Raw genomic sequence first — 17760 nt, 5'->3', positions numbered from 1 at the left:
CTCTTGCAAAATTCCTTGATGAGCTGAGGAAATGATGAACCATTCTGCTGGCTTTGGAATAACTCATTTCCACTCATGAATTTGGGGTTGCCTTGACGCTTTGCAAGTTTCCTCTCTGCTGGATCTGTGCTGATTTTAACACCTGTATTTGGGTGGCAAATAGGAGCTGCCACAGCAATTTAGCTCCGAAGGGAAAGCCTCATCCCTGATGTTTTCTTCTCTTGAAATGTATCAAAATGTCACTTGTGTGACATTCCCACTTCTGTGAAAACCTGGGAAAACCACTGGCTGCATCATGCCCATAAAAGTGAGTGGAAATTGCAAGTGATGGTGTCGTGCCTGGAAGGCGCTGGAGCAGACGCAGTTTGGGGAAGTTTGTGGAAAGAAGAACCTGTGGCAGCGGATCAGAAAAAGAACCAAATGCGGTTTTAGTGTAGCTGAGAGCTGTGGGAGTGATGGGGATTTGCAGGAGGCATTTGGGAAAGAGGAGTTCTGCCAGGGGGGTGAATGACTGACTTCGGCATCAAGGTGGGGATGTGCTGACAGACAGAGGTGCTTTCCTGGGGAGCGGACAGGAATGTCCTGGGCACGTTTCAACAGCAGGAGCAGAGCGCAGCGCTGGTGGTGAAAGGAAAATGACTTCGCCTCCCAAGGCGAGGTCTGGCCGCGTTTACTCGTGGGGCGACACGAGGGGAGCGGGGTGGACCAAGGGGAGACCGGGGGAGATCGAGCCGGGAGGAGAGGGACCGGGGAGCATCTGAAGGAGGCTGGACCGGACCGGACCGGACGGGGACCGGACCAGGGGGCGGGCCGCTGCCGCCGGTCCCGCCCGGCTCGCGTTACCTGGGCGGGCCGCTGCCCGGCTCTTCCCGTCTGGCCCGGCCCCCGCCACGGGAAGTGGGAGCGAAGGGACGCGCTCGGACGCCGGAGCCATGGATCGCCCCGCAGCCACGGTGCGGGGACGGCTCCTGCTCGCCGTCTGCTGGGTGGTCGCCGAGGGCGCGGCGGCAGGTAGGAGCGGGACCGCCGGGCGGCTGCCGGGCTCCGGGCGGGCTGGGGCGCTGCCGGCGCGGGCTCGGTGCGGGAGCGATCGTGTGGCCGGTGGGACGGTGCCGGTGCGGGAGCGATCGTGTGGCCGGTGGGACGGTGCCGGTGCGGGAGCGATCGTGTGCCCGGTGGGACGGTGCCGGTGCGGGAGCGATCGTGTGCCCGGTGGGACGGTGCCGGTGCGGATGCCCCGGTGGGACGGTGCCGCTTTTCTCTCAGTGAAGCGGCGTTTGACAGCGGCGGCAGAACTCTGCTGAGCTCCGTTTTCGGTTCCCGGGACCGTGTCTTGCGGGGCTCGGCGGTGACACCGGATTAAACAGTATCTCACTGAGCACAGAGACAGTCACGGACCCGCTGCCCTCGCCCTGGGGCTACCGGTGCCTTTGTCCTTTTAGTTTCCCCGCTTCTGGAAGCACCAACGTTTAGGTGCAGGGAAGGGGGGTGACTGTGAGGGTTTCATGGAACCCGGGCTCGGAGCCTTCCCGGCTCTGTCTTGACTGGCGCTGTGCACATAGTTGTAAACGTTATTGAGAATTATTACTGTTCAACTAGCTGTAACCCGGTTTACAACCATGAAATCAGCCTTAAGAAAACATAGGAGGACAAAATACAGTGTCTTTTATGATTCTTTACAACTCTTTTAAGATATCTGATGCAAAGTGTTTGTTCGTGTTTCCACATTATGGCTTCTAGAACCAAAACGTTTTCGCTTCGGGGCTGCCTCAGCCGTTCTCTGCTCGTCTCTGCTTTCTTAGAAGCATCACCAGGGGTTTGGGGTTTAAGACTGAAATAACGCCTTGACCGTGTTTTGCACTTGGACTTTGAGTTGTTCTGAATTGCTGTAGGGTGAAGTTTTAATAACAAAAGTATTAGACCCTCTGTGTATTTTATACAAGAAAAGTACGAGCCTGGCCGGGCCTATGAATAAAAGGAAATCTGCAGCTGAATCTAACATTAGAGCTTCTTAAGGGATAGAGTAATTTAAAACCTACTAGATTTAAAGTTTTTCTGCTAATACAATTTATTGATTTATTCGTAAAGCTTGAATATCCCCACTTCTTACTTTGTGTGGTTAGAAATGTGCAAGCTTAGGCACCGTTATTTCTAATCAAACCCAATAAAAGGAAACATGTAGAACTTTAAAACATTGATCAGGGATGACACTGTGAATGTTTTTAATGGTTTGTGGCTTTTGTATGTAATAAAAAGCTTGATCATGACAAGACAGAACACTTGGAGCTGTGTGGTGGTGTTAAATAGGTATTTATCATTCTTTTATGTGATGTAAAGGGCTCAGTGTTTGAACGCTGTTGCTGTTCCTAAAACCTGTCCTAGGGCTTTGTTAGCGGAAAAGGCAATAAGCAGAGAGATTCTGGTGAGGTTCAACAGAAATTCCTCTTCTCTGTCCCTGGGCTCAGCTGTAAAACTGAACAAACAAAAAAGCCCCAAAGCTTTAAGTATTCGAACAAGCCAAACACATTGAGACAAACCCAGTGAATCCTAGCAATTGTTCTCATTCTCTGTGTGAGCACGTGTTGTCCGTGTGGACACACAGATGGTAATAGTGCCTCATCTCTACCATTGCTTGTCCTTTAACTATGTAAAGGGAAAGCTCGAGGAGTTTGAATGTCCTTCAAGCTTTGGCAGCTCTGGCTCTTGGGAAATGGAAGATGATGGTGTCATGGATGCTTTGCGCAGAATTCTTCCTGTAATAAGCTGCTTTGCCTTTCCATCTGTCCTCTTCCTTGTACTGGCGGAAGGAAATGGGGCTGCTTCATGACCTGGTGGGAAAACTGATCTTGGTGGGGTTATTCTGCCCTTTCCCTATGTGCTGCCTCAGATGTTGGGGCAGGCTGAGCCTGGTTTCCTGGGAAAAACAGCTTCCCTGAGATGAGCAAGACCTGCAGCACGAGTTGGGATCAGTCTAAAGTGATTGTGAAACTACTGTGTAAGAAGGACACTTTCTTTCCACAGACAAATAGGTGGTGGTGCCTCAGTGATGATACTTGTAGACACCCCTGAGAAGCTGTCTCATTTGGCCTCTTATTAAATATTTTCTACTAGCACACAGTAGAGTATCCCTTTAAAAACCCAAATTTCACTTTCATTTTCTTAGGGAATTACCAATTGGTAATGTTCTCCTCAAATTGGAGTCTGACACATCCTTCGTTTTTTCCTGGAAGTGTTCTATTTTCTGCCATATTTCCCTTGGTTTTCCAATAGCACCTTCGAGCTGCGTGACTGGGTATTGAGTGGGCTGTGACTGAGTAACAAAGGGTCGATACACAAGTGGTTTTTTGCCAGCAACTCTGAGTCATGGATCTTCCTCTGCTTTTATGTCGGTTTGGAGGAGGTGAAAAGTGGCCGGCTGAAGTGTGCCAGCAGTAAACGACTGTTTGTCCCGCACTGATTTTGCTGCTGGGCCAGAGCAGAGCAATAAACGTTTAATGGGCAAGTAACTGAAAAACCATTGTGGTTTCTTTGATGTTATTTGGCATTCTCGGTTTTGCTTGGCTTGAGCTGAATCGTGGTTCTGCCACACAGCTGCTGCTTGGAAGATGGAATCGCTCTTTAAAGCTTTGTCTCTAAAACGACATTGAGGGATAATTTTGGGGGTAGAAGAAAGTATTAATCACTCCATAAAATATATGTACTGTTTTGAGTGAAGATGCAGCAATGCAGGATGCAAACCCGCAGCAGAAAAGACCTGGAAAATGGCTCTTCCTCCACAAGCATGTTTCATTACCACAGCCACTGCACTGTTGCGTGCTGCGATTCCTTAAAAATGACTGTTCAGTGATGTTCCATGTGTTTCTTATAATTATTTAAACAGTTGATGGACTGACATAACAAGAATAGTAGGAACAATTTAGTGGTCAGCAGGTTATCTGGTAACAAACACGAGCTGAGAAGTCACTTGTATTCTTTTCTGTTGGAGAGTTAAGTCTGTCAGTATTGCTAATGGTAAAATATGGACCAGCAGGATTGTTACACTGATAACGTCTTTCTTTTAGGAGCAAATGTTCTTCCACCTCCATCCAACCTGGAATACTCATTTATCCAGATCTGCACCCTGAACTGGACATGGAACCCTCCAGAGAACATCAGCAGTGGCTGTGACCTGGAGTACTCCAGCGACATCGTGATTGATGAGGTCCCTCAGGACAACAGAGTAAGTGCGTCACCTCTTTAACCTCCGCTGTGCTCTGGGAAATGTCTTGCTGTAGAGAACCATTTGTGTAAGCATATATACACAATTAAATATATAGAAATACAGTTTTAATACAGCCTTTAGTTCTTGTGATGGGATCAAAACCTCAACAATGAGTCATAACAGCATGTGGGATCTTCAGATGACAGAAATCTGCCTGTTGCTCTCTGATAACTGAGCTACTCCCTATAATGCAGAGGTACCATGATAACAACATGAAAAGACTTGTTTCAGTCTTTGCTTATGCAGCTTTCTAGAACAAATGAAATATGTACAGGGCAGTCTGCGACTTACAACTTAAATGGGAATTAGCAAAGATTGATCTCCTTCAGCTGGCAGTGTTCAAGGCCAGGTTGGACACAGGGGCTTGGAGCAACCTGCTCTAGTGGAAGGTGTCCCTGCCCGTGGCAGGGGGTTTGAGGGTCTTTTCCAACCCAAACCATTCTATGACTCAGTGATGATGAAGAGGTGTGCACATTAACCTTGGTGTCACTGTGATTTGACAGCATAGTGTCTTTTGGAGGTAATGCCAAATGTTAATGTTCCCACATTTGCCCTGTCCCCCAGTTATTCACGGGGGTTGTGTTCTGAAGACAACAAGGAACATGTTTGTTCCCTGGAACAGCAGCTGTAAAACTCTTCTTGGTTTGGGCTTTCGTTTTACATCTGTGTTAGGTTGTTTGCAGCCCAGATGTGATCATCGGTGTGGATTAACAACTGTTTGGTGAGGACTGAGAGCAGCAATGCCATGGTACTGAAGGGGCTGTAGGACACATGTAGGACACATTGTCTTACATGCCAGTAAGACAATGTGCTATCAATCCCTAATTCCAAACGGTGAGAATATGAAACCTTGAACACACACCAACGGTGGGGTTGGCAGCGCTGCTCTTTCGGATATGGTTAAAAACGACACGATGCCTCTTGAAACAGTCCTTTGCTGTTGAGCCCTATTACAGTTTCATGGCGACTGCTGTATTCTGACAGCTCCAGAATATCCTGCACTTGAAGGCTGTTGTTCTGCCAACAGCTGAACACATTTAATGGCTTTACACTGCTAAAAGGGTGATATGTCTTTTTTGACAGCCTCTTCTCTAACAGTCTTCATTGGACCTTTAAATGAGCCAGTCGGACTTGGTAACTCAGCAGAAACTTATTTACCTCTTCTGATGGGTCCATTAACAAATGAACAAGTTGAAAGCCACCTTGGTTAACAAATGAGTTTGTGGAAGGGTCCAGCAGATGGGGAGGTCAGCAGCAGGGAAGGAGCTATGGGACAGTGGCACAAACACATTTTCTCTTCTGAAAATGGCAGCTCCTGGGCTGCTTGGGCTTGATGTGGTGTCACTGCATTTAATTGACATTTGTGGATTCATTTTGATAATTGTTCTTCTTTTGCTCCTTTAATCCATGCAAACTCTTCTTGTTGCTTTTTGGTTACATCTTCAAATGTCCTTTCTTCTGTTTGCCATGTGCACGCACACACAAAGATGAAGGTTTGATCTGTAAGCGCCTGTTTGTATAGCTGTAGTACGAACACGCTTATTCTGCATTATCCATGAAGACTTCCTCTAGGATCATCTGGAGTGGAAGTGCTTTTCCTTTGAGTTCTGAGGGTGCCTGATGAAGAAAAAGAGAAGTGAAGTGATGCTGGGTCTTCCCATGTTGTCAGACACTTACTTCATTTGGCTTGGAGCTGCAGTCTTTCTGAGGGGCTGTAACTTGTCCTTACACTGATAGTAATTCCCATGTGTCTGATACAATATGCCAAATGTTCTGGTCTTCTTTCCCTCCAAACTAAACCCAGAAATGGAGTAAGAGCCGCTTCCGCGTGGTGGATATGTTCTTGAATGAGGAAGTGCGTTTCAAAGTGAGAAGTGAATGCAAGAACACCAACACGAGCGAGCCCAGCCGGTGGGTGGAGGCCTCTCTCCTGCCAGAAGGTAACACATGCCATGGCCAGACCCAAGGCAGACCTGCCTGTGTTGGCATGAGGAGCCACGGTCCCATTTTCTCTGCTATTTTAACGAAACACCATAGAAATGTCTCATAGAGTAATAGGGAGGTACCACACACAAGGACCAGTACAATTGATAGAGCTTAAACACAACTATTATACTGCATTTAAACACAACTAGAGTCTTCTGGCACTTAAAACCTTATGGGCAAGCTTGTAAAATGTAAATAATCTTCCAAGACAGCAGTGTGATTCCTGTCATTCCTCTTGTTCCTGCTGCGATTGTGTTGTGGTTGTGGGATAAGAGAGAATTTAGGCTATGTTAAGCCTGCTGACTTCATGACTAACATCTAAGTCAGTTTATATGATATGATTTTTCTGTACAAACAGAAGTCCCTAAAATAAAAGTCCCCAGTATTTGTGAATGGTGGAGAGATGAATCCAGCAAACTGAACAACTTGGTGAATAAATGAGTTAGTTAAATAATTGTTGTAAAGTTCTCTCTATTTCAAAAGAGATGGCTGGGGTCTACAAAGCTGTGCACAGCAAAATGAATAGAGACAAAGTGGTTTTTGTTTCTTGAGATCCAGAAATAAGGGGTAAGATTGTTAGGAAGCAGACTTTAAGGAATAATGCATTCTGCTGGATGCTGGGAGTTAGGAGGTTCAGCAAGGAAATAGAGCCTCTTGCCTTGAGTAGTAAAAGTGTGTCTAACCCAGGAGTGTGACTTGATGTGGATGAAAACCACGTGTGGACAGGAGAGTCTGAGACTTCATCACCTTGTCTGCACATGTGTCAAAAGGGTGTTTTGGACAATCAGGGAAGCAGATCATTAGGACAACAAGTACTAACCAGGTTGGGGCTTTACAAGTCTGCTTGCAGATAAGGTATTTTTAAATACCTCTTGGAACAGGTAAACCAGTTTCCTACACTCTCAGGCAGTTGCAACTTCAGGGAGAAGCTTGGATGTAGAAGGTAGTTTGGGGTTTGCTATGGATACGTCTGAACTGTTGATAGAATTAACATGCATTTTATTTTTAGTTCATGGAGATGTTGCTGCTCATTACAAGGAAAAAAATCTAATATGCTCTAATTTGATAACACAGTATACAGAACTTGTACCATACAAGATTGAGCATGGAAGACTGGATTCCACAATTGCTCTGCCTGGGAGATACATTGATGTTTCTGTTCACAATTGACGTGTACTCATTTGTACTTAATTTGAGTTTCAATGTGAAGAAGTCGAACATCTAGAGGTATAGGGGTCTCAATTGAAAATTCAACTTATCCCATGCTGTGTTTGTCCATATGTGAGATCTACAGGTATTTCTGTATTCAGAACACTTGAGAAACTAATACTGTATCTGCAGAAGATAACTATAATTAAATGCTGACTATTTCTAATGTTATAGCACTTAGCTTTCTCATAGTTATCCCTATAATTGCCAGTTACTTTAAATCCTCTTTAAAGTATCTGTAGTTTAATAGAACAAAATATCTTCCTGACTCAACCTTAGCATCAGGTAACTCCAAGTAGTAATTCAGCCACGGTGGTAACTGAGATTCACTGTTATGATTTACTTGCATCTAGAAGTTACTCTGCTGAGATTTTGGCTAGTGCAAGTGATAAACAACTGGAATCCATCTTAAGAGACCTTTCCAACTTGCCTTGCAGGTATTCCAGGTACTGCTGCTGCCGACTTGAGTTGTGTTTGGCACAATTTGGAGTACATGGCTTGTACGTGGCGTCCTGGGAGAAATGCAAGTGATGAGACCAATTATATGTTGTTCTACTGGTTCGTATGAACTTTTAATTCCCAACTTTAAAGTGTTTTAATGCTAATCTTTAGTTTTACATTACACATTTGACTTGTCTGCTTCCCCTTGCTTTGAAAGGTCCCCGGGCATTGTGTACAAGGTAGTGTTCAGTCCTGTCCGACAGCGAACTTCCCTGCTGAGGGGTCCAGGAGTGCTGTTGCTGAGTCTTTTGGGGAAGTTGATATAACTATTATGTGAAGCACTGGCTGCTTCTGTAGCCTTTTTTAAAACAACTGCTGCTGCTTTCTATTTGTTTCCTAATTGTGGATTCACAGAGGGAAGAATTAAGAACTGAGCTAGACCAAGGTATTAACTGCTTTGCAGCCCAACAGACATGGGCTCTTTTAAGTTGGAATCACTCACTAATGTATGCGTCAGCTTGTAAATCACTGGAAAATGGTTTGAAAGCATTAGGAACACTTAGCAGTAGTTCTGTTTGTGTCTTTGATGTCATAAATAACCGATTCACCTTGAAAGTTATGGAAAACATCTTTTATCATCATCCTTGCTTGCCAGCGGACTGCCGTGAGTAGGCTCTTGCTCCAAAGGAACAGAGTCGTGCTGTGAGCAAACACTTGGCATCAAGATCTGTGCACGCTCATCTATGCATACTTCTGCATGTTGATGGGGCTTGTGAAATGCCAGCTTGCATTAGCTGCTGTAGAAATACTGAGGTTTTCTTTCTGAAAGCCACATGTTAGAGCTTTAAACTGGCTTTTTGTCTTATCTGAGCTAACTACACTTCTTCCTCTTCCTTTCCAGTGGCAGCCTCACAGGCTACTTGTTTGATTTAATACATCTGGACAGCAAACAGCAGAAAACTCGCTGCTCTAGTTAAACGCAGGGAGGACTGTTCTGTCTCTGAACTGCTACTCAGACAGATTGTTTCTTTATTACAAGAACAGTACCAATGAGGCACTGGAAGATCTGAATTTCTGGGTATATGGATACTTATGGGAATAATGGTTTAGATTAGAGCTATATATTTTCAACTTACCCCTTAATTTTAATGAAAGATGTAGCTGCAGTGACAGCAAAGTGTTTTCATTCATGCAGTGTAGAAAGAAAAATACCCTTTAGATTGTAAAACTGAAAACTAAGGAAACAGTTGATTTTTGGACTGGAAAATATATTTTCCATAATGCAGGTCAGGTGGGTTTGGAGGGGTTTTTGCTTTTCCCCTAGAACCTTATCTTTTCATCCAAAGCAAACATGAATGTAATGTTAGCTTAGAACAAACAAATTCAGTCAGTGCCCAGTAATACTTGCTGAAACAGAGGTTTACAAAAACAGGTCGATGCATGGCAGGGTGCTCTCTGCTCGCAATGTGTCCATCTTCTTCAGCCTCAGGGCAGGGAGGTGACAATGGTGGGTAAAAGAGGGGTTTGTGCTGGAAATGGGACAGACAGTTTTGGCTTCCACAGCCCCTATATAGTGAGATGTAAAACTGGGGCCATATCCCTCCTATTGTGCTCTTACATGAAGCCGTGATTTACTCTCTCTCACTTTTAAATAAATAACAGAAAACAGTCCATTTTCTCGTGAGGAAAAGCTACTGGCGTATTTTCACTGGGGCTTGGGGAACAAAGAGGAGCAAGGAAGAAGGTTGTCCAGCCTCTGTGATTGGAAGTGAATACTGATGTTCTGAAAAGCAAACGCAGGCAGTGGGTGAAACTCAACTGTCTCAAGAGCTGTGGTACTTGAGGCACAGCTAAAGGAGATTGATCAGCTCCATCTGGCACAGAAGTGAAATTCTGTTGATGGGAAGTGATCCAAATATGTGAAATATGTGTACTTGATAAATAATTTTTTTCCTAGGAATAGATTCCCAATTGCCTTTGGTGCTTCGATACAAAGCAGACCTGCCTCTTTTTCTGCTACTTGGCACTCCTCACAAAACCAACATTCTTTCTAAAGCTGGAGATAAATTAGCAGCTTCTCACTTTGCCTGGCTTTACTTCTGTATATGCTATAGCACAGCTTTAATGCAAGATCAGTCTTTAGAGTTTGTAACACAGGTTTCCACACAAGCCGGCCCCTTGCTGTCCTGTTCTTTTGAAGTTTAAAAACAATGGTTTTATTCCTCTAGGTTTGATGGTTTGAAGAAGCATAAGAAGTGCAGCAACTCTTCTGTGCACCAAGGTGTCTTTGGATGTGTTTTCAATCTTAGCTTCCCAAAAGTCACCAATACGTACCCAGCTATAAAGATTCTGATTAGAGATGAGTCTGAAGAAATTAGGCCTCTGTGTGCAAGTAAAAATCCCACCACCCTTGGTGAGTTTAACACCACTTTGTAAACCAGAAGTTAGCTGGTATCTTGTTGTGTTTGAGAAGCTTGCACCTCGTAAGGTGTGGATGAGACAACATGATTAGATGCTTCCTTCGTCTACCAAGCTTTGATTTGGGAATTATATAGACAGGTTTTGGGTTTTGGTGGGTGGGGGGTCATTTCCCACTCATTTTTACTTCTACTCTTTAGTTGTTTTCATTATTTCATGTTTTTTTGTTGCTTTTTTTCCTCTTTCTGTTCCTAAATGGGTATAAGTGTAATATTCTGCAACACAGAACAATCTTGTAAGCAGTGAAATATACTTTTAAACTAATTCTTCCATGTTGTATTTCAGTAAAACCTGCTACACCGAGAAGAGTTACAGTGTCCAAGAGGAATGATGAAATACATGTGGAATGGAGTGGATCAGATCCCTTTCCAGAAAACTGTTTATTTTATGAAGTTGAATATCACAATGGTGACTTGGACACTGCTCAGAAAATCAAAGTAATTTTTCATTCCTTATATAGGAAAACAGTCAGTTAATTGTATCTTTTATAATTGGTGTTGATACTCACAGTAACTGTTTGTATATGCTGTATGTGAATGGGTCTGGTGCACCAGCTGAAGTGTTGTGTGGATGTCAGATTTTTCTCCCCATCTACTGCCCCATCCCTGGCAGTGTTCAAGGCCAGGTTGGACACAGGGGCTTGGAGCAACCTGCTCTAGTGGAAGGTGTCCCTGCTCGTGGCAGGGGGTTGGAGCTGGGTGAGCTTTAAGGTCCCTTCCAACTCAAACCAGTCTGGGATTCTATGAATAATATCAATGTTCCTCAGGAAACTGGCATTTTGGATCATAAATAAATGAGGTTCAATCCCATCTATTGTGTGTGCCTCTCTTTAGAGACGCACACGTAGATCTTTGCTATGGTCACAGAAGATTTTGCTATGGTCAAAGTTAGATCAACGTTGCTGCGCTGACAGGGAGGGGAAGGCATTGTGAATGAGAGATTTTCACACGCTGTTCCAGACACTGAGTCTTAATCACTGATGCCAAATGCCACATGGTGGATGTAGCAGTGAGTAAGATGAAATCCTAGCTTTGGAATCTCTGCTTATGCAGTCTGTGTTGGTTAAATGCTACTATGTCCTTTTTTATGAAGTTCAGCATTCATAAAAAGATCTTCTGTCAGAACATTCAGAATACATTAACTGCACAATGAAAATAGACTTGTGAATGACTGAGAATACATGGCAAATAACCTTTTCTTTTCACCTTAGGTTGAAAGTAATTATACGTCAATTCCTAGTGTTGATCCTAACAGCAAGTACATCTTCAAAGTGAGAGCAAAACCAAAGCCTGAGTGTTACAGCAGCAAGCTCTATAGTGACTGGAGTGAAGAGAAGAGTATTGGTGAGAGCAGTTGTTCCTGCAATTTGTTGCACTTTATTCTTCATCTGTAATGACTCTACTATGTCTGCTAAATAAATGGGAGTCAAAGTTCATCTTCCTATGGATCTATTTCATTTTAGGTGAAAAGAGGGCAAGAGAGTTCTAGTCTTTCAGCAGTACCATCAATTACTGCCCGTGCCGCTCTATATGTCGATGGGGTTGCCATCGGTGCAGTGACCCCTTTCACTGCTGTCAGTTTTTCAGCCCTGAATCTTGCTGGTTTGCATTTTCTTGCCAAATGTATCTACATCAAAATATGCTTTGCAAAATGAGACCTCGCCTACAAAACTGCTGGTGTATTTAACAAACATTCCACCTATGAACAACTTAGGTAATTAATCTATTGTCATTATTCCTACAAAACCCTCTCAAAGCATCCCTAAGTTTCTACAGTTTTTGTTTTCCAGGTGAGAAGACAGACTCTACATTCTATTTTGCTTTGATAGTCACCATTCCATTAATAGTAGCAGTCTCTACAATAATTCTACTGGTTTATCTAAAAAGGTAAATATCCATCACCAATTACAACCCACTAATTCTGCTGGTCTATGCCTTGTGTTACAGTTCATCTCTCTTGCAGGTAACCATCCATCAGCTGCATGTTTCAATAGCAACTGTTTTGTCCATAACACCTATTGCGTAACAAAATTGTCAGCACCATTGTGCCTCAGTCAATAGAATTGGGGTTGTAGACCATATACATGCTCTGATTGCACATGGGTAACACAGCTTATATCTGCTTGCAGATAGATTCTTATTGCACAGCTATTATACCCTGTCTCTAAGCAATGAAGTCTAAATTCAAAATTAAGCTTTTCTATAAGTATATTTAACCAGAGTTCTTTAAAAAGTCTACATTTGTTGCTGTCTTGGTCAACAATGAAGGTGATTTAGAATCTGTCTGTGTGAACAATTCCGTTTCCTTTTGGTTTGGGGAGTAAAACCAGGAATTGGGTTATACAGAGTATGAGGGCTGGCCAGTGATGCCAAAGGTGACTCCACACATTTTCTTGACTGCAGCCAAATATGATTTTGAAATGGTGACGCTTAATATACCTTTCATCTAAATCTGTCCTTTCTCATTTTCTGAAGGCTGAAGATACTAATTCTTCCACCAGTTCCAGACCCTAGAGAAATTCTTAAGCGCATGTTTGGAGAGCAGAATGAGGATTCCCGGGTTAGTAAGAACCTGTTGGTTCAACAGCTAATCTATTGAACTGGAATCTGTAGGCTTCCAATTTTCTTTTTCCTAATAGCTATGTCTGTCTTAAAGCCAACTGTATATAAGTAAATGTATTGTAAGAAGATTAAGTATTTACAATAGTAAGAGTTGTTTAGAAGCAATTACCCAAAGCTGAGAGGGATTTTTTTCCCCTCAAATTGCATATACTTCTCTAGATACAGCAGTGGAATTGCATTATTCTGTTATTTCACAGCCTGCTTATCCCTTAAAATGTGTTTGGGGTTGGTTTGGGGATTGGGTTTTTTGGGTAGGAGTTTTCTGGTTATTTGGTTTATTATTTGGGGTTTTTCCAACTCCATTAAACTACTTCTTCTGAACATTCAGGCCTTTCTCTGCTAGATGCTCATATTTCTGATGATGAATAAAGCAGTTACTTCTGTCAGCCAGGCCTAAGCCATGTCCCCAATAAGCATAACTTGTTGCCCATCTACCTTGGCTTTTTCGCCATAATATAAGGTTATATGTTGTGAAACAGGCCTTGTCTGGGCTGAACAAACCATGCTCACCCTGAAGTGCTGTTAAAATGCTGTTCTTCCCTTTCAGAGCTGCGCAAAGGATGATCCTGTGAATGCTTATGACAAGTTAATTAAGGAAGAAGAAATTCATTCTTTAATTTTAACAGAACCTCCAGAGTGCACTAATTCTGAAACAGAAAACTGATAAACTCTGCTTTACCAGAGAAAGGTGAGGAAACTCATTCCTGCTCCTGTACCTCAGGTGACAATGAAGATGTGAAGAGGCCTCCAAGACATTCACCAACTTTCACCTTGCTGAGTCCTCTCTGAGCGTTACTTCTCTGATGCTCAGAAGATATATCGCTAACAGTGGCCATTCCTCCGTTTCTGCTAGAAACACTCATTTTGTATCATTCAAGATGAGCATGTACATAAATTTCATGGGACTGTATTGCAGCATCTCTCCTTCTGGCTCCAGCCAGCTCTGCCCTGTTCCATGTCATTTGCACTGTTTTTATGCCTCAGACTAGACTGTAAATGGGTTTTTTGGAGAACTGTGACTTCTCTGAAGTATTTGGCTCTATTCTGCAGCAGATGAGCTGAGGCTTATTTACAGTAGGTGGCTCCTTAGTGCTACTGTGTGGAACTGCTGCCAGAGCATGGACCGTTTGCGGATGGCCTGTTCCATGTGCACCAGGGCACTTTCCGGAGGACATTTATGGACTGACCTTCTTATGCTTCTTGTTGATGCGCGTCAGCGGTGGCCTGGCAAACCCCGTAAGAGAGTTGTTTTTACCAATGTGTATGAAAAGCCTCTGCACTTTCCAGCTGGTATTCAGACTATTCATAGAGAAGGGTGCTTTTTATCCTTTCAAGTGCCTGTCCTCAGATGCCTTCATGGACTCTTTGGCTTAATTATACTTTGTTTAAAATGATAACTATAACTTTTTCACTCGCATTGTGCAGTGGCAAGTAACTGTATTGAGTCTCACCAGACTGTGATTCTACCTTGGCCACATTGGCCTGAAAACACCTGATTTTTGGAAGCTAAGTCATCCTGAGTTTGTGCAGCATAATTACCAGGATGGATGCATGAGTCTAAGGAGCTGTGGTCAGATTAGCAAGTGCCAAACCATTGAAACTGAATTAATTCAAAGGCTTCAAGACCCATTCTCACTGCTGAGCTGATGGATTTGGGTGAAGAGGGGATGACAACCTTGGCCTGCTTTCTAAGGGATAAGCTATATTGTTTTGTTAGTGATGGGGCTGTGATTTGAATTTCCCCTCTAGGAGCTTAGCAACTGAAAACAAGGTGCTGATTTGACTTCATATCAAAACAAATTTCTTCTATATTTTACTGCAGCAGCTTGATGACTTTAATGATTAAGGGATATGATCCTTTTCTGATGGTTTTGTTTTGAGGTTGCTTTACCCAGCAAAGCTCAGCAGATGTTCTCTGGCACAACTGTGACAGTTCTCTGCTCTGAATTCTGAGCAGTAGTTTCTACCCTGTAAGGGTGTTAACAGCAGTACCTTGATTGTGCTGGAGCAGAAAGTAATGTCATAGAGACAAGGGGATCCATGAGGAGAAAGGGGTCCATGCAAGCTGCCTATGGTTAGTGTTCAGGAATTTCTTGTTCCTCCCAGCAAAGTACAGGCACGTTAGCCACTGATATAGTAGGTGTCAGCAGACTGGGAAGAGATGTGCTCAGGAATTTGCCAGGAGCAAATGCTATAACCACTGACCTTTTAAATTTCAGCTCTGTCCTCAGATTCCGTTCAGTCAGAACTCTGAAGTGAAATGTTACATCTTTAGAACACTTTTTGTTCTCCAAGAAGTAGAACTGAGCTTGCTTTTTAGTTGCACATTTACATCCTTTACCCTCTTATGTATTCCCTCCCTCTCAAGCCAATTCTTTCTCCAGTCCCCACTGAGCCTCTCAACTGTGCAGTTTCCTCTACATCTCTTATCTACCTCTCGTTACTGGCGGTAGAAAGGGGAGGAGAAATGTAGCAGGACAAGCAGACCCCACATTAGCTTCAATCTTTTACTTATAACCAGGCTAAAAAAAAAAAAGACTATAAAAAAAATTGGTTATTGAGAAAAATGAGAATAAATCCTCAGGGATTCCAATGAGCTAAAACAAAATTCAGGTTGTACAACATCAGCTACCAGCACTATCTGATCTTGCAAAGGTAAAGTAATAGCATAGGAGAAAGGGTAATTAATTAAATCCCTGTGCCAACTTCATTCCCTTTCCCCCGCAAGAGTTATTACAGCGATATAAAGATTTCTCCAATCTACCTCATCTAGAATCTTGCTCATCATAAACCACTCGACAAAGAGATGTGTGATTTCAAGATAAGTAAGCATAATGGTATAATATAAACTCCTGTGGCTTTCAGTATAGCAATCTAGGAAGATGAGCCTCAATTCTGTTGACTTTTGTTTTGGGGTTTGTGGTAAAACCAAAGCTCATTTGTTTGAAAAACAAAAAGGAACCCTAAATTTATAAAGCTAAAGGAGAGAAAAAAACAGATGGGAGGTGTTCAGCAAAAAGAAGCTGTAAACGCAAAGGATGGTGTAGATCACTATATGGAAATGGCTTGGGTAATTCTCTCTCAAATAGTAGTCATTGACACATTTCCTCATGGATGGATTTCCTGAGCCTGTGTTTTGGCATGTGAAGTGTCTGAGTATATTTTCACCTTCAGTGTGTCTTGTTTATGGTTAGGGGGGTTTTAGCTTGACATTTTCCAAGTTTTGCTGTCATTTGTTTGTTCTTTGTTGCAGTTACTTGATCTATGAGCTTGTTTAAAGACTGAATAAAGATGTTTGAATGTTTTTCAATAGGATTGCATGGCATTTCGTTCTCAGGTTGCAAAGATAAAATGAGATGGAAGAGATGGCAGTGGCTTAATGAGGAACCACATTTGAGGCTTGCAGAACCCAGAGATGAAACACTTGAGTGTTGCTTTGCCCTCTTCCCTTTCAGAAGTGACCTAGAATCAGGGGGGAATGTGACAGCTCCTGCTTTCTTAGCTGGGGAAATGAAATGGAGATGGAGCTGTGCACTAGCCTTGTGCTCTCCCCCTCTGTGTGCTCAATGCCATGGTACTTTCTGCCATTTCATAGGGCTGCAGGGAGTTAATAAATTCTCAGACTGGAATTTGGCTGAGGTTGCTGCAGCCTTCCCGAAGGTAGCTCCAATATTTCATGTCTTCTGTTCGCTGCTGAAGTCCTTGAAGGTGCCAGGTTGCTGAACTGACAAAAGCCATTCCCTAATTGCTTAGACCCAAATGTCTCAAATGCCAAATAAACACATTAGCAATGGCTTCTTTAAAAGCCTGCTTGGTTCCCTCACTGAATGTCAGCAGATCAAGTTAAGGCATAAAGTGTTGTTAAAAAGCAAGACTTTGAGGATTTTATTTCCCCATTCTACAGTTTTGGAGGCAATAATGACCCCCAATGATGTTAATCACTCCCCATGAGTGACCTTTTCCTATTTTAATACATTATGGTAAGTAATTTAAATAAAATTGCTGTAAATGTAAGTAAATTGTAAGTAAATGTAATTTAAATGTTCTGTATGAAATATTCTGTATGAAACATTTTTGTGAATTTATTCATTTATTTCAATGAAGGAATGCCAGGACATCACTGGACAGCTTTAAAAGAGTCACTAGATGAACACACCAAATTGTGAGCATGGTGTTTCAGTACTTACTAGGTAGAACTATTCAGAGATTGGGTATTTCCATTCACTGGAAAGTATTCAATAAGCTTGGTTCTGAGTTGGAACCTCAAATACTCAGACTTTCCCCTGGAAGGGAAATGTTGATTTATTTTTTCATTTAAAAAAACCAGAAACTTTCAGTTTTGGAGGGTTTTCCCCTCACCCAAGCAAGCGCAGGAGGTAGGTGAGTGGAAGCCCAGGTACGGTCAGGGCGCTGCAGAAACCTCCATCCCTTCTTCTCCACCCTTGCATCATGGTGGGGCAGTGGCTGAGATCTTTGGGTCCAGGAATGGGCATGGTGGGGCTGGGAGGAGCAGACCTGCCAGGGCGGTTGATGGTTCATTCAAATACTTCAGTTTTACTCGGTGCTTGCAAAGATAGTTTTATGGGAGCAAGCCCCATGAGTTGCATTGCTGGCTGTAGAAACGTGACTTCTAGATAATACTTGAAATCCAAATGCAAAATCAGATTAAGATCTATTTGGATGATTTCATTCTTGCTATGTTGAATCATGGTGAAAGCAGGAGACTTGAGATCACCTTGATGTAACTAAATCCATGCTCTCACC

The 17760-nt window shown here is 43.0% G+C and overlaps 1 protein-coding gene and 1 long non-coding RNA gene across 2 annotated transcripts; both read left to right on the top strand.

Moving 5' to 3' along the window:
* Positions 1-941: 941 nt before the first annotated feature.
* LOC115613129 lies at positions 942-2277 on the top strand. The gene is made up of 2 exons (XR_003993282.1): positions 942-1011; positions 1741-2277. It is a non-coding gene; the product is annotated as an uncharacterized LOC115613129 (long non-coding RNA).
* Positions 2278-3844: 1567 nt separating this feature from the next.
* IL13RA1 (interleukin 13 receptor subunit alpha 1) lies at positions 3845-16308 on the top strand. The gene is made up of 9 exons (XM_030498233.1): positions 3845-4219; positions 6066-6201; positions 7894-8014; positions 10126-10310; positions 10661-10812; positions 11586-11718; positions 12165-12261; positions 12850-12934; positions 13544-16308. The coding sequence occupies exons 1-9, from the start codon at positions 4019-4021 to the stop codon at positions 13658-13660; spliced, it is 1227 nt and encodes a 408-aa protein (XP_030354093.1). The 5' UTR covers positions 3845-4018; the 3' UTR covers positions 13661-16308.
* Positions 16309-17760: the final 1452 nt, after the last annotated feature.

The sequence above is a fragment of the Strigops habroptila genome, chromosome 9 (genome assembly GCF_004027225.2).
Source record: "Strigops habroptila isolate Jane chromosome 9, bStrHab1.2.pri, whole genome shotgun sequence".
Lineage (NCBI taxonomy): Eukaryota > Metazoa > Chordata > Aves > Psittaciformes > Psittacidae > Strigops > Strigops habroptila.
Note: the sequence above shows the minus strand (reverse complement) of the source record. Positions and strands in the feature narration are given on the sequence as shown.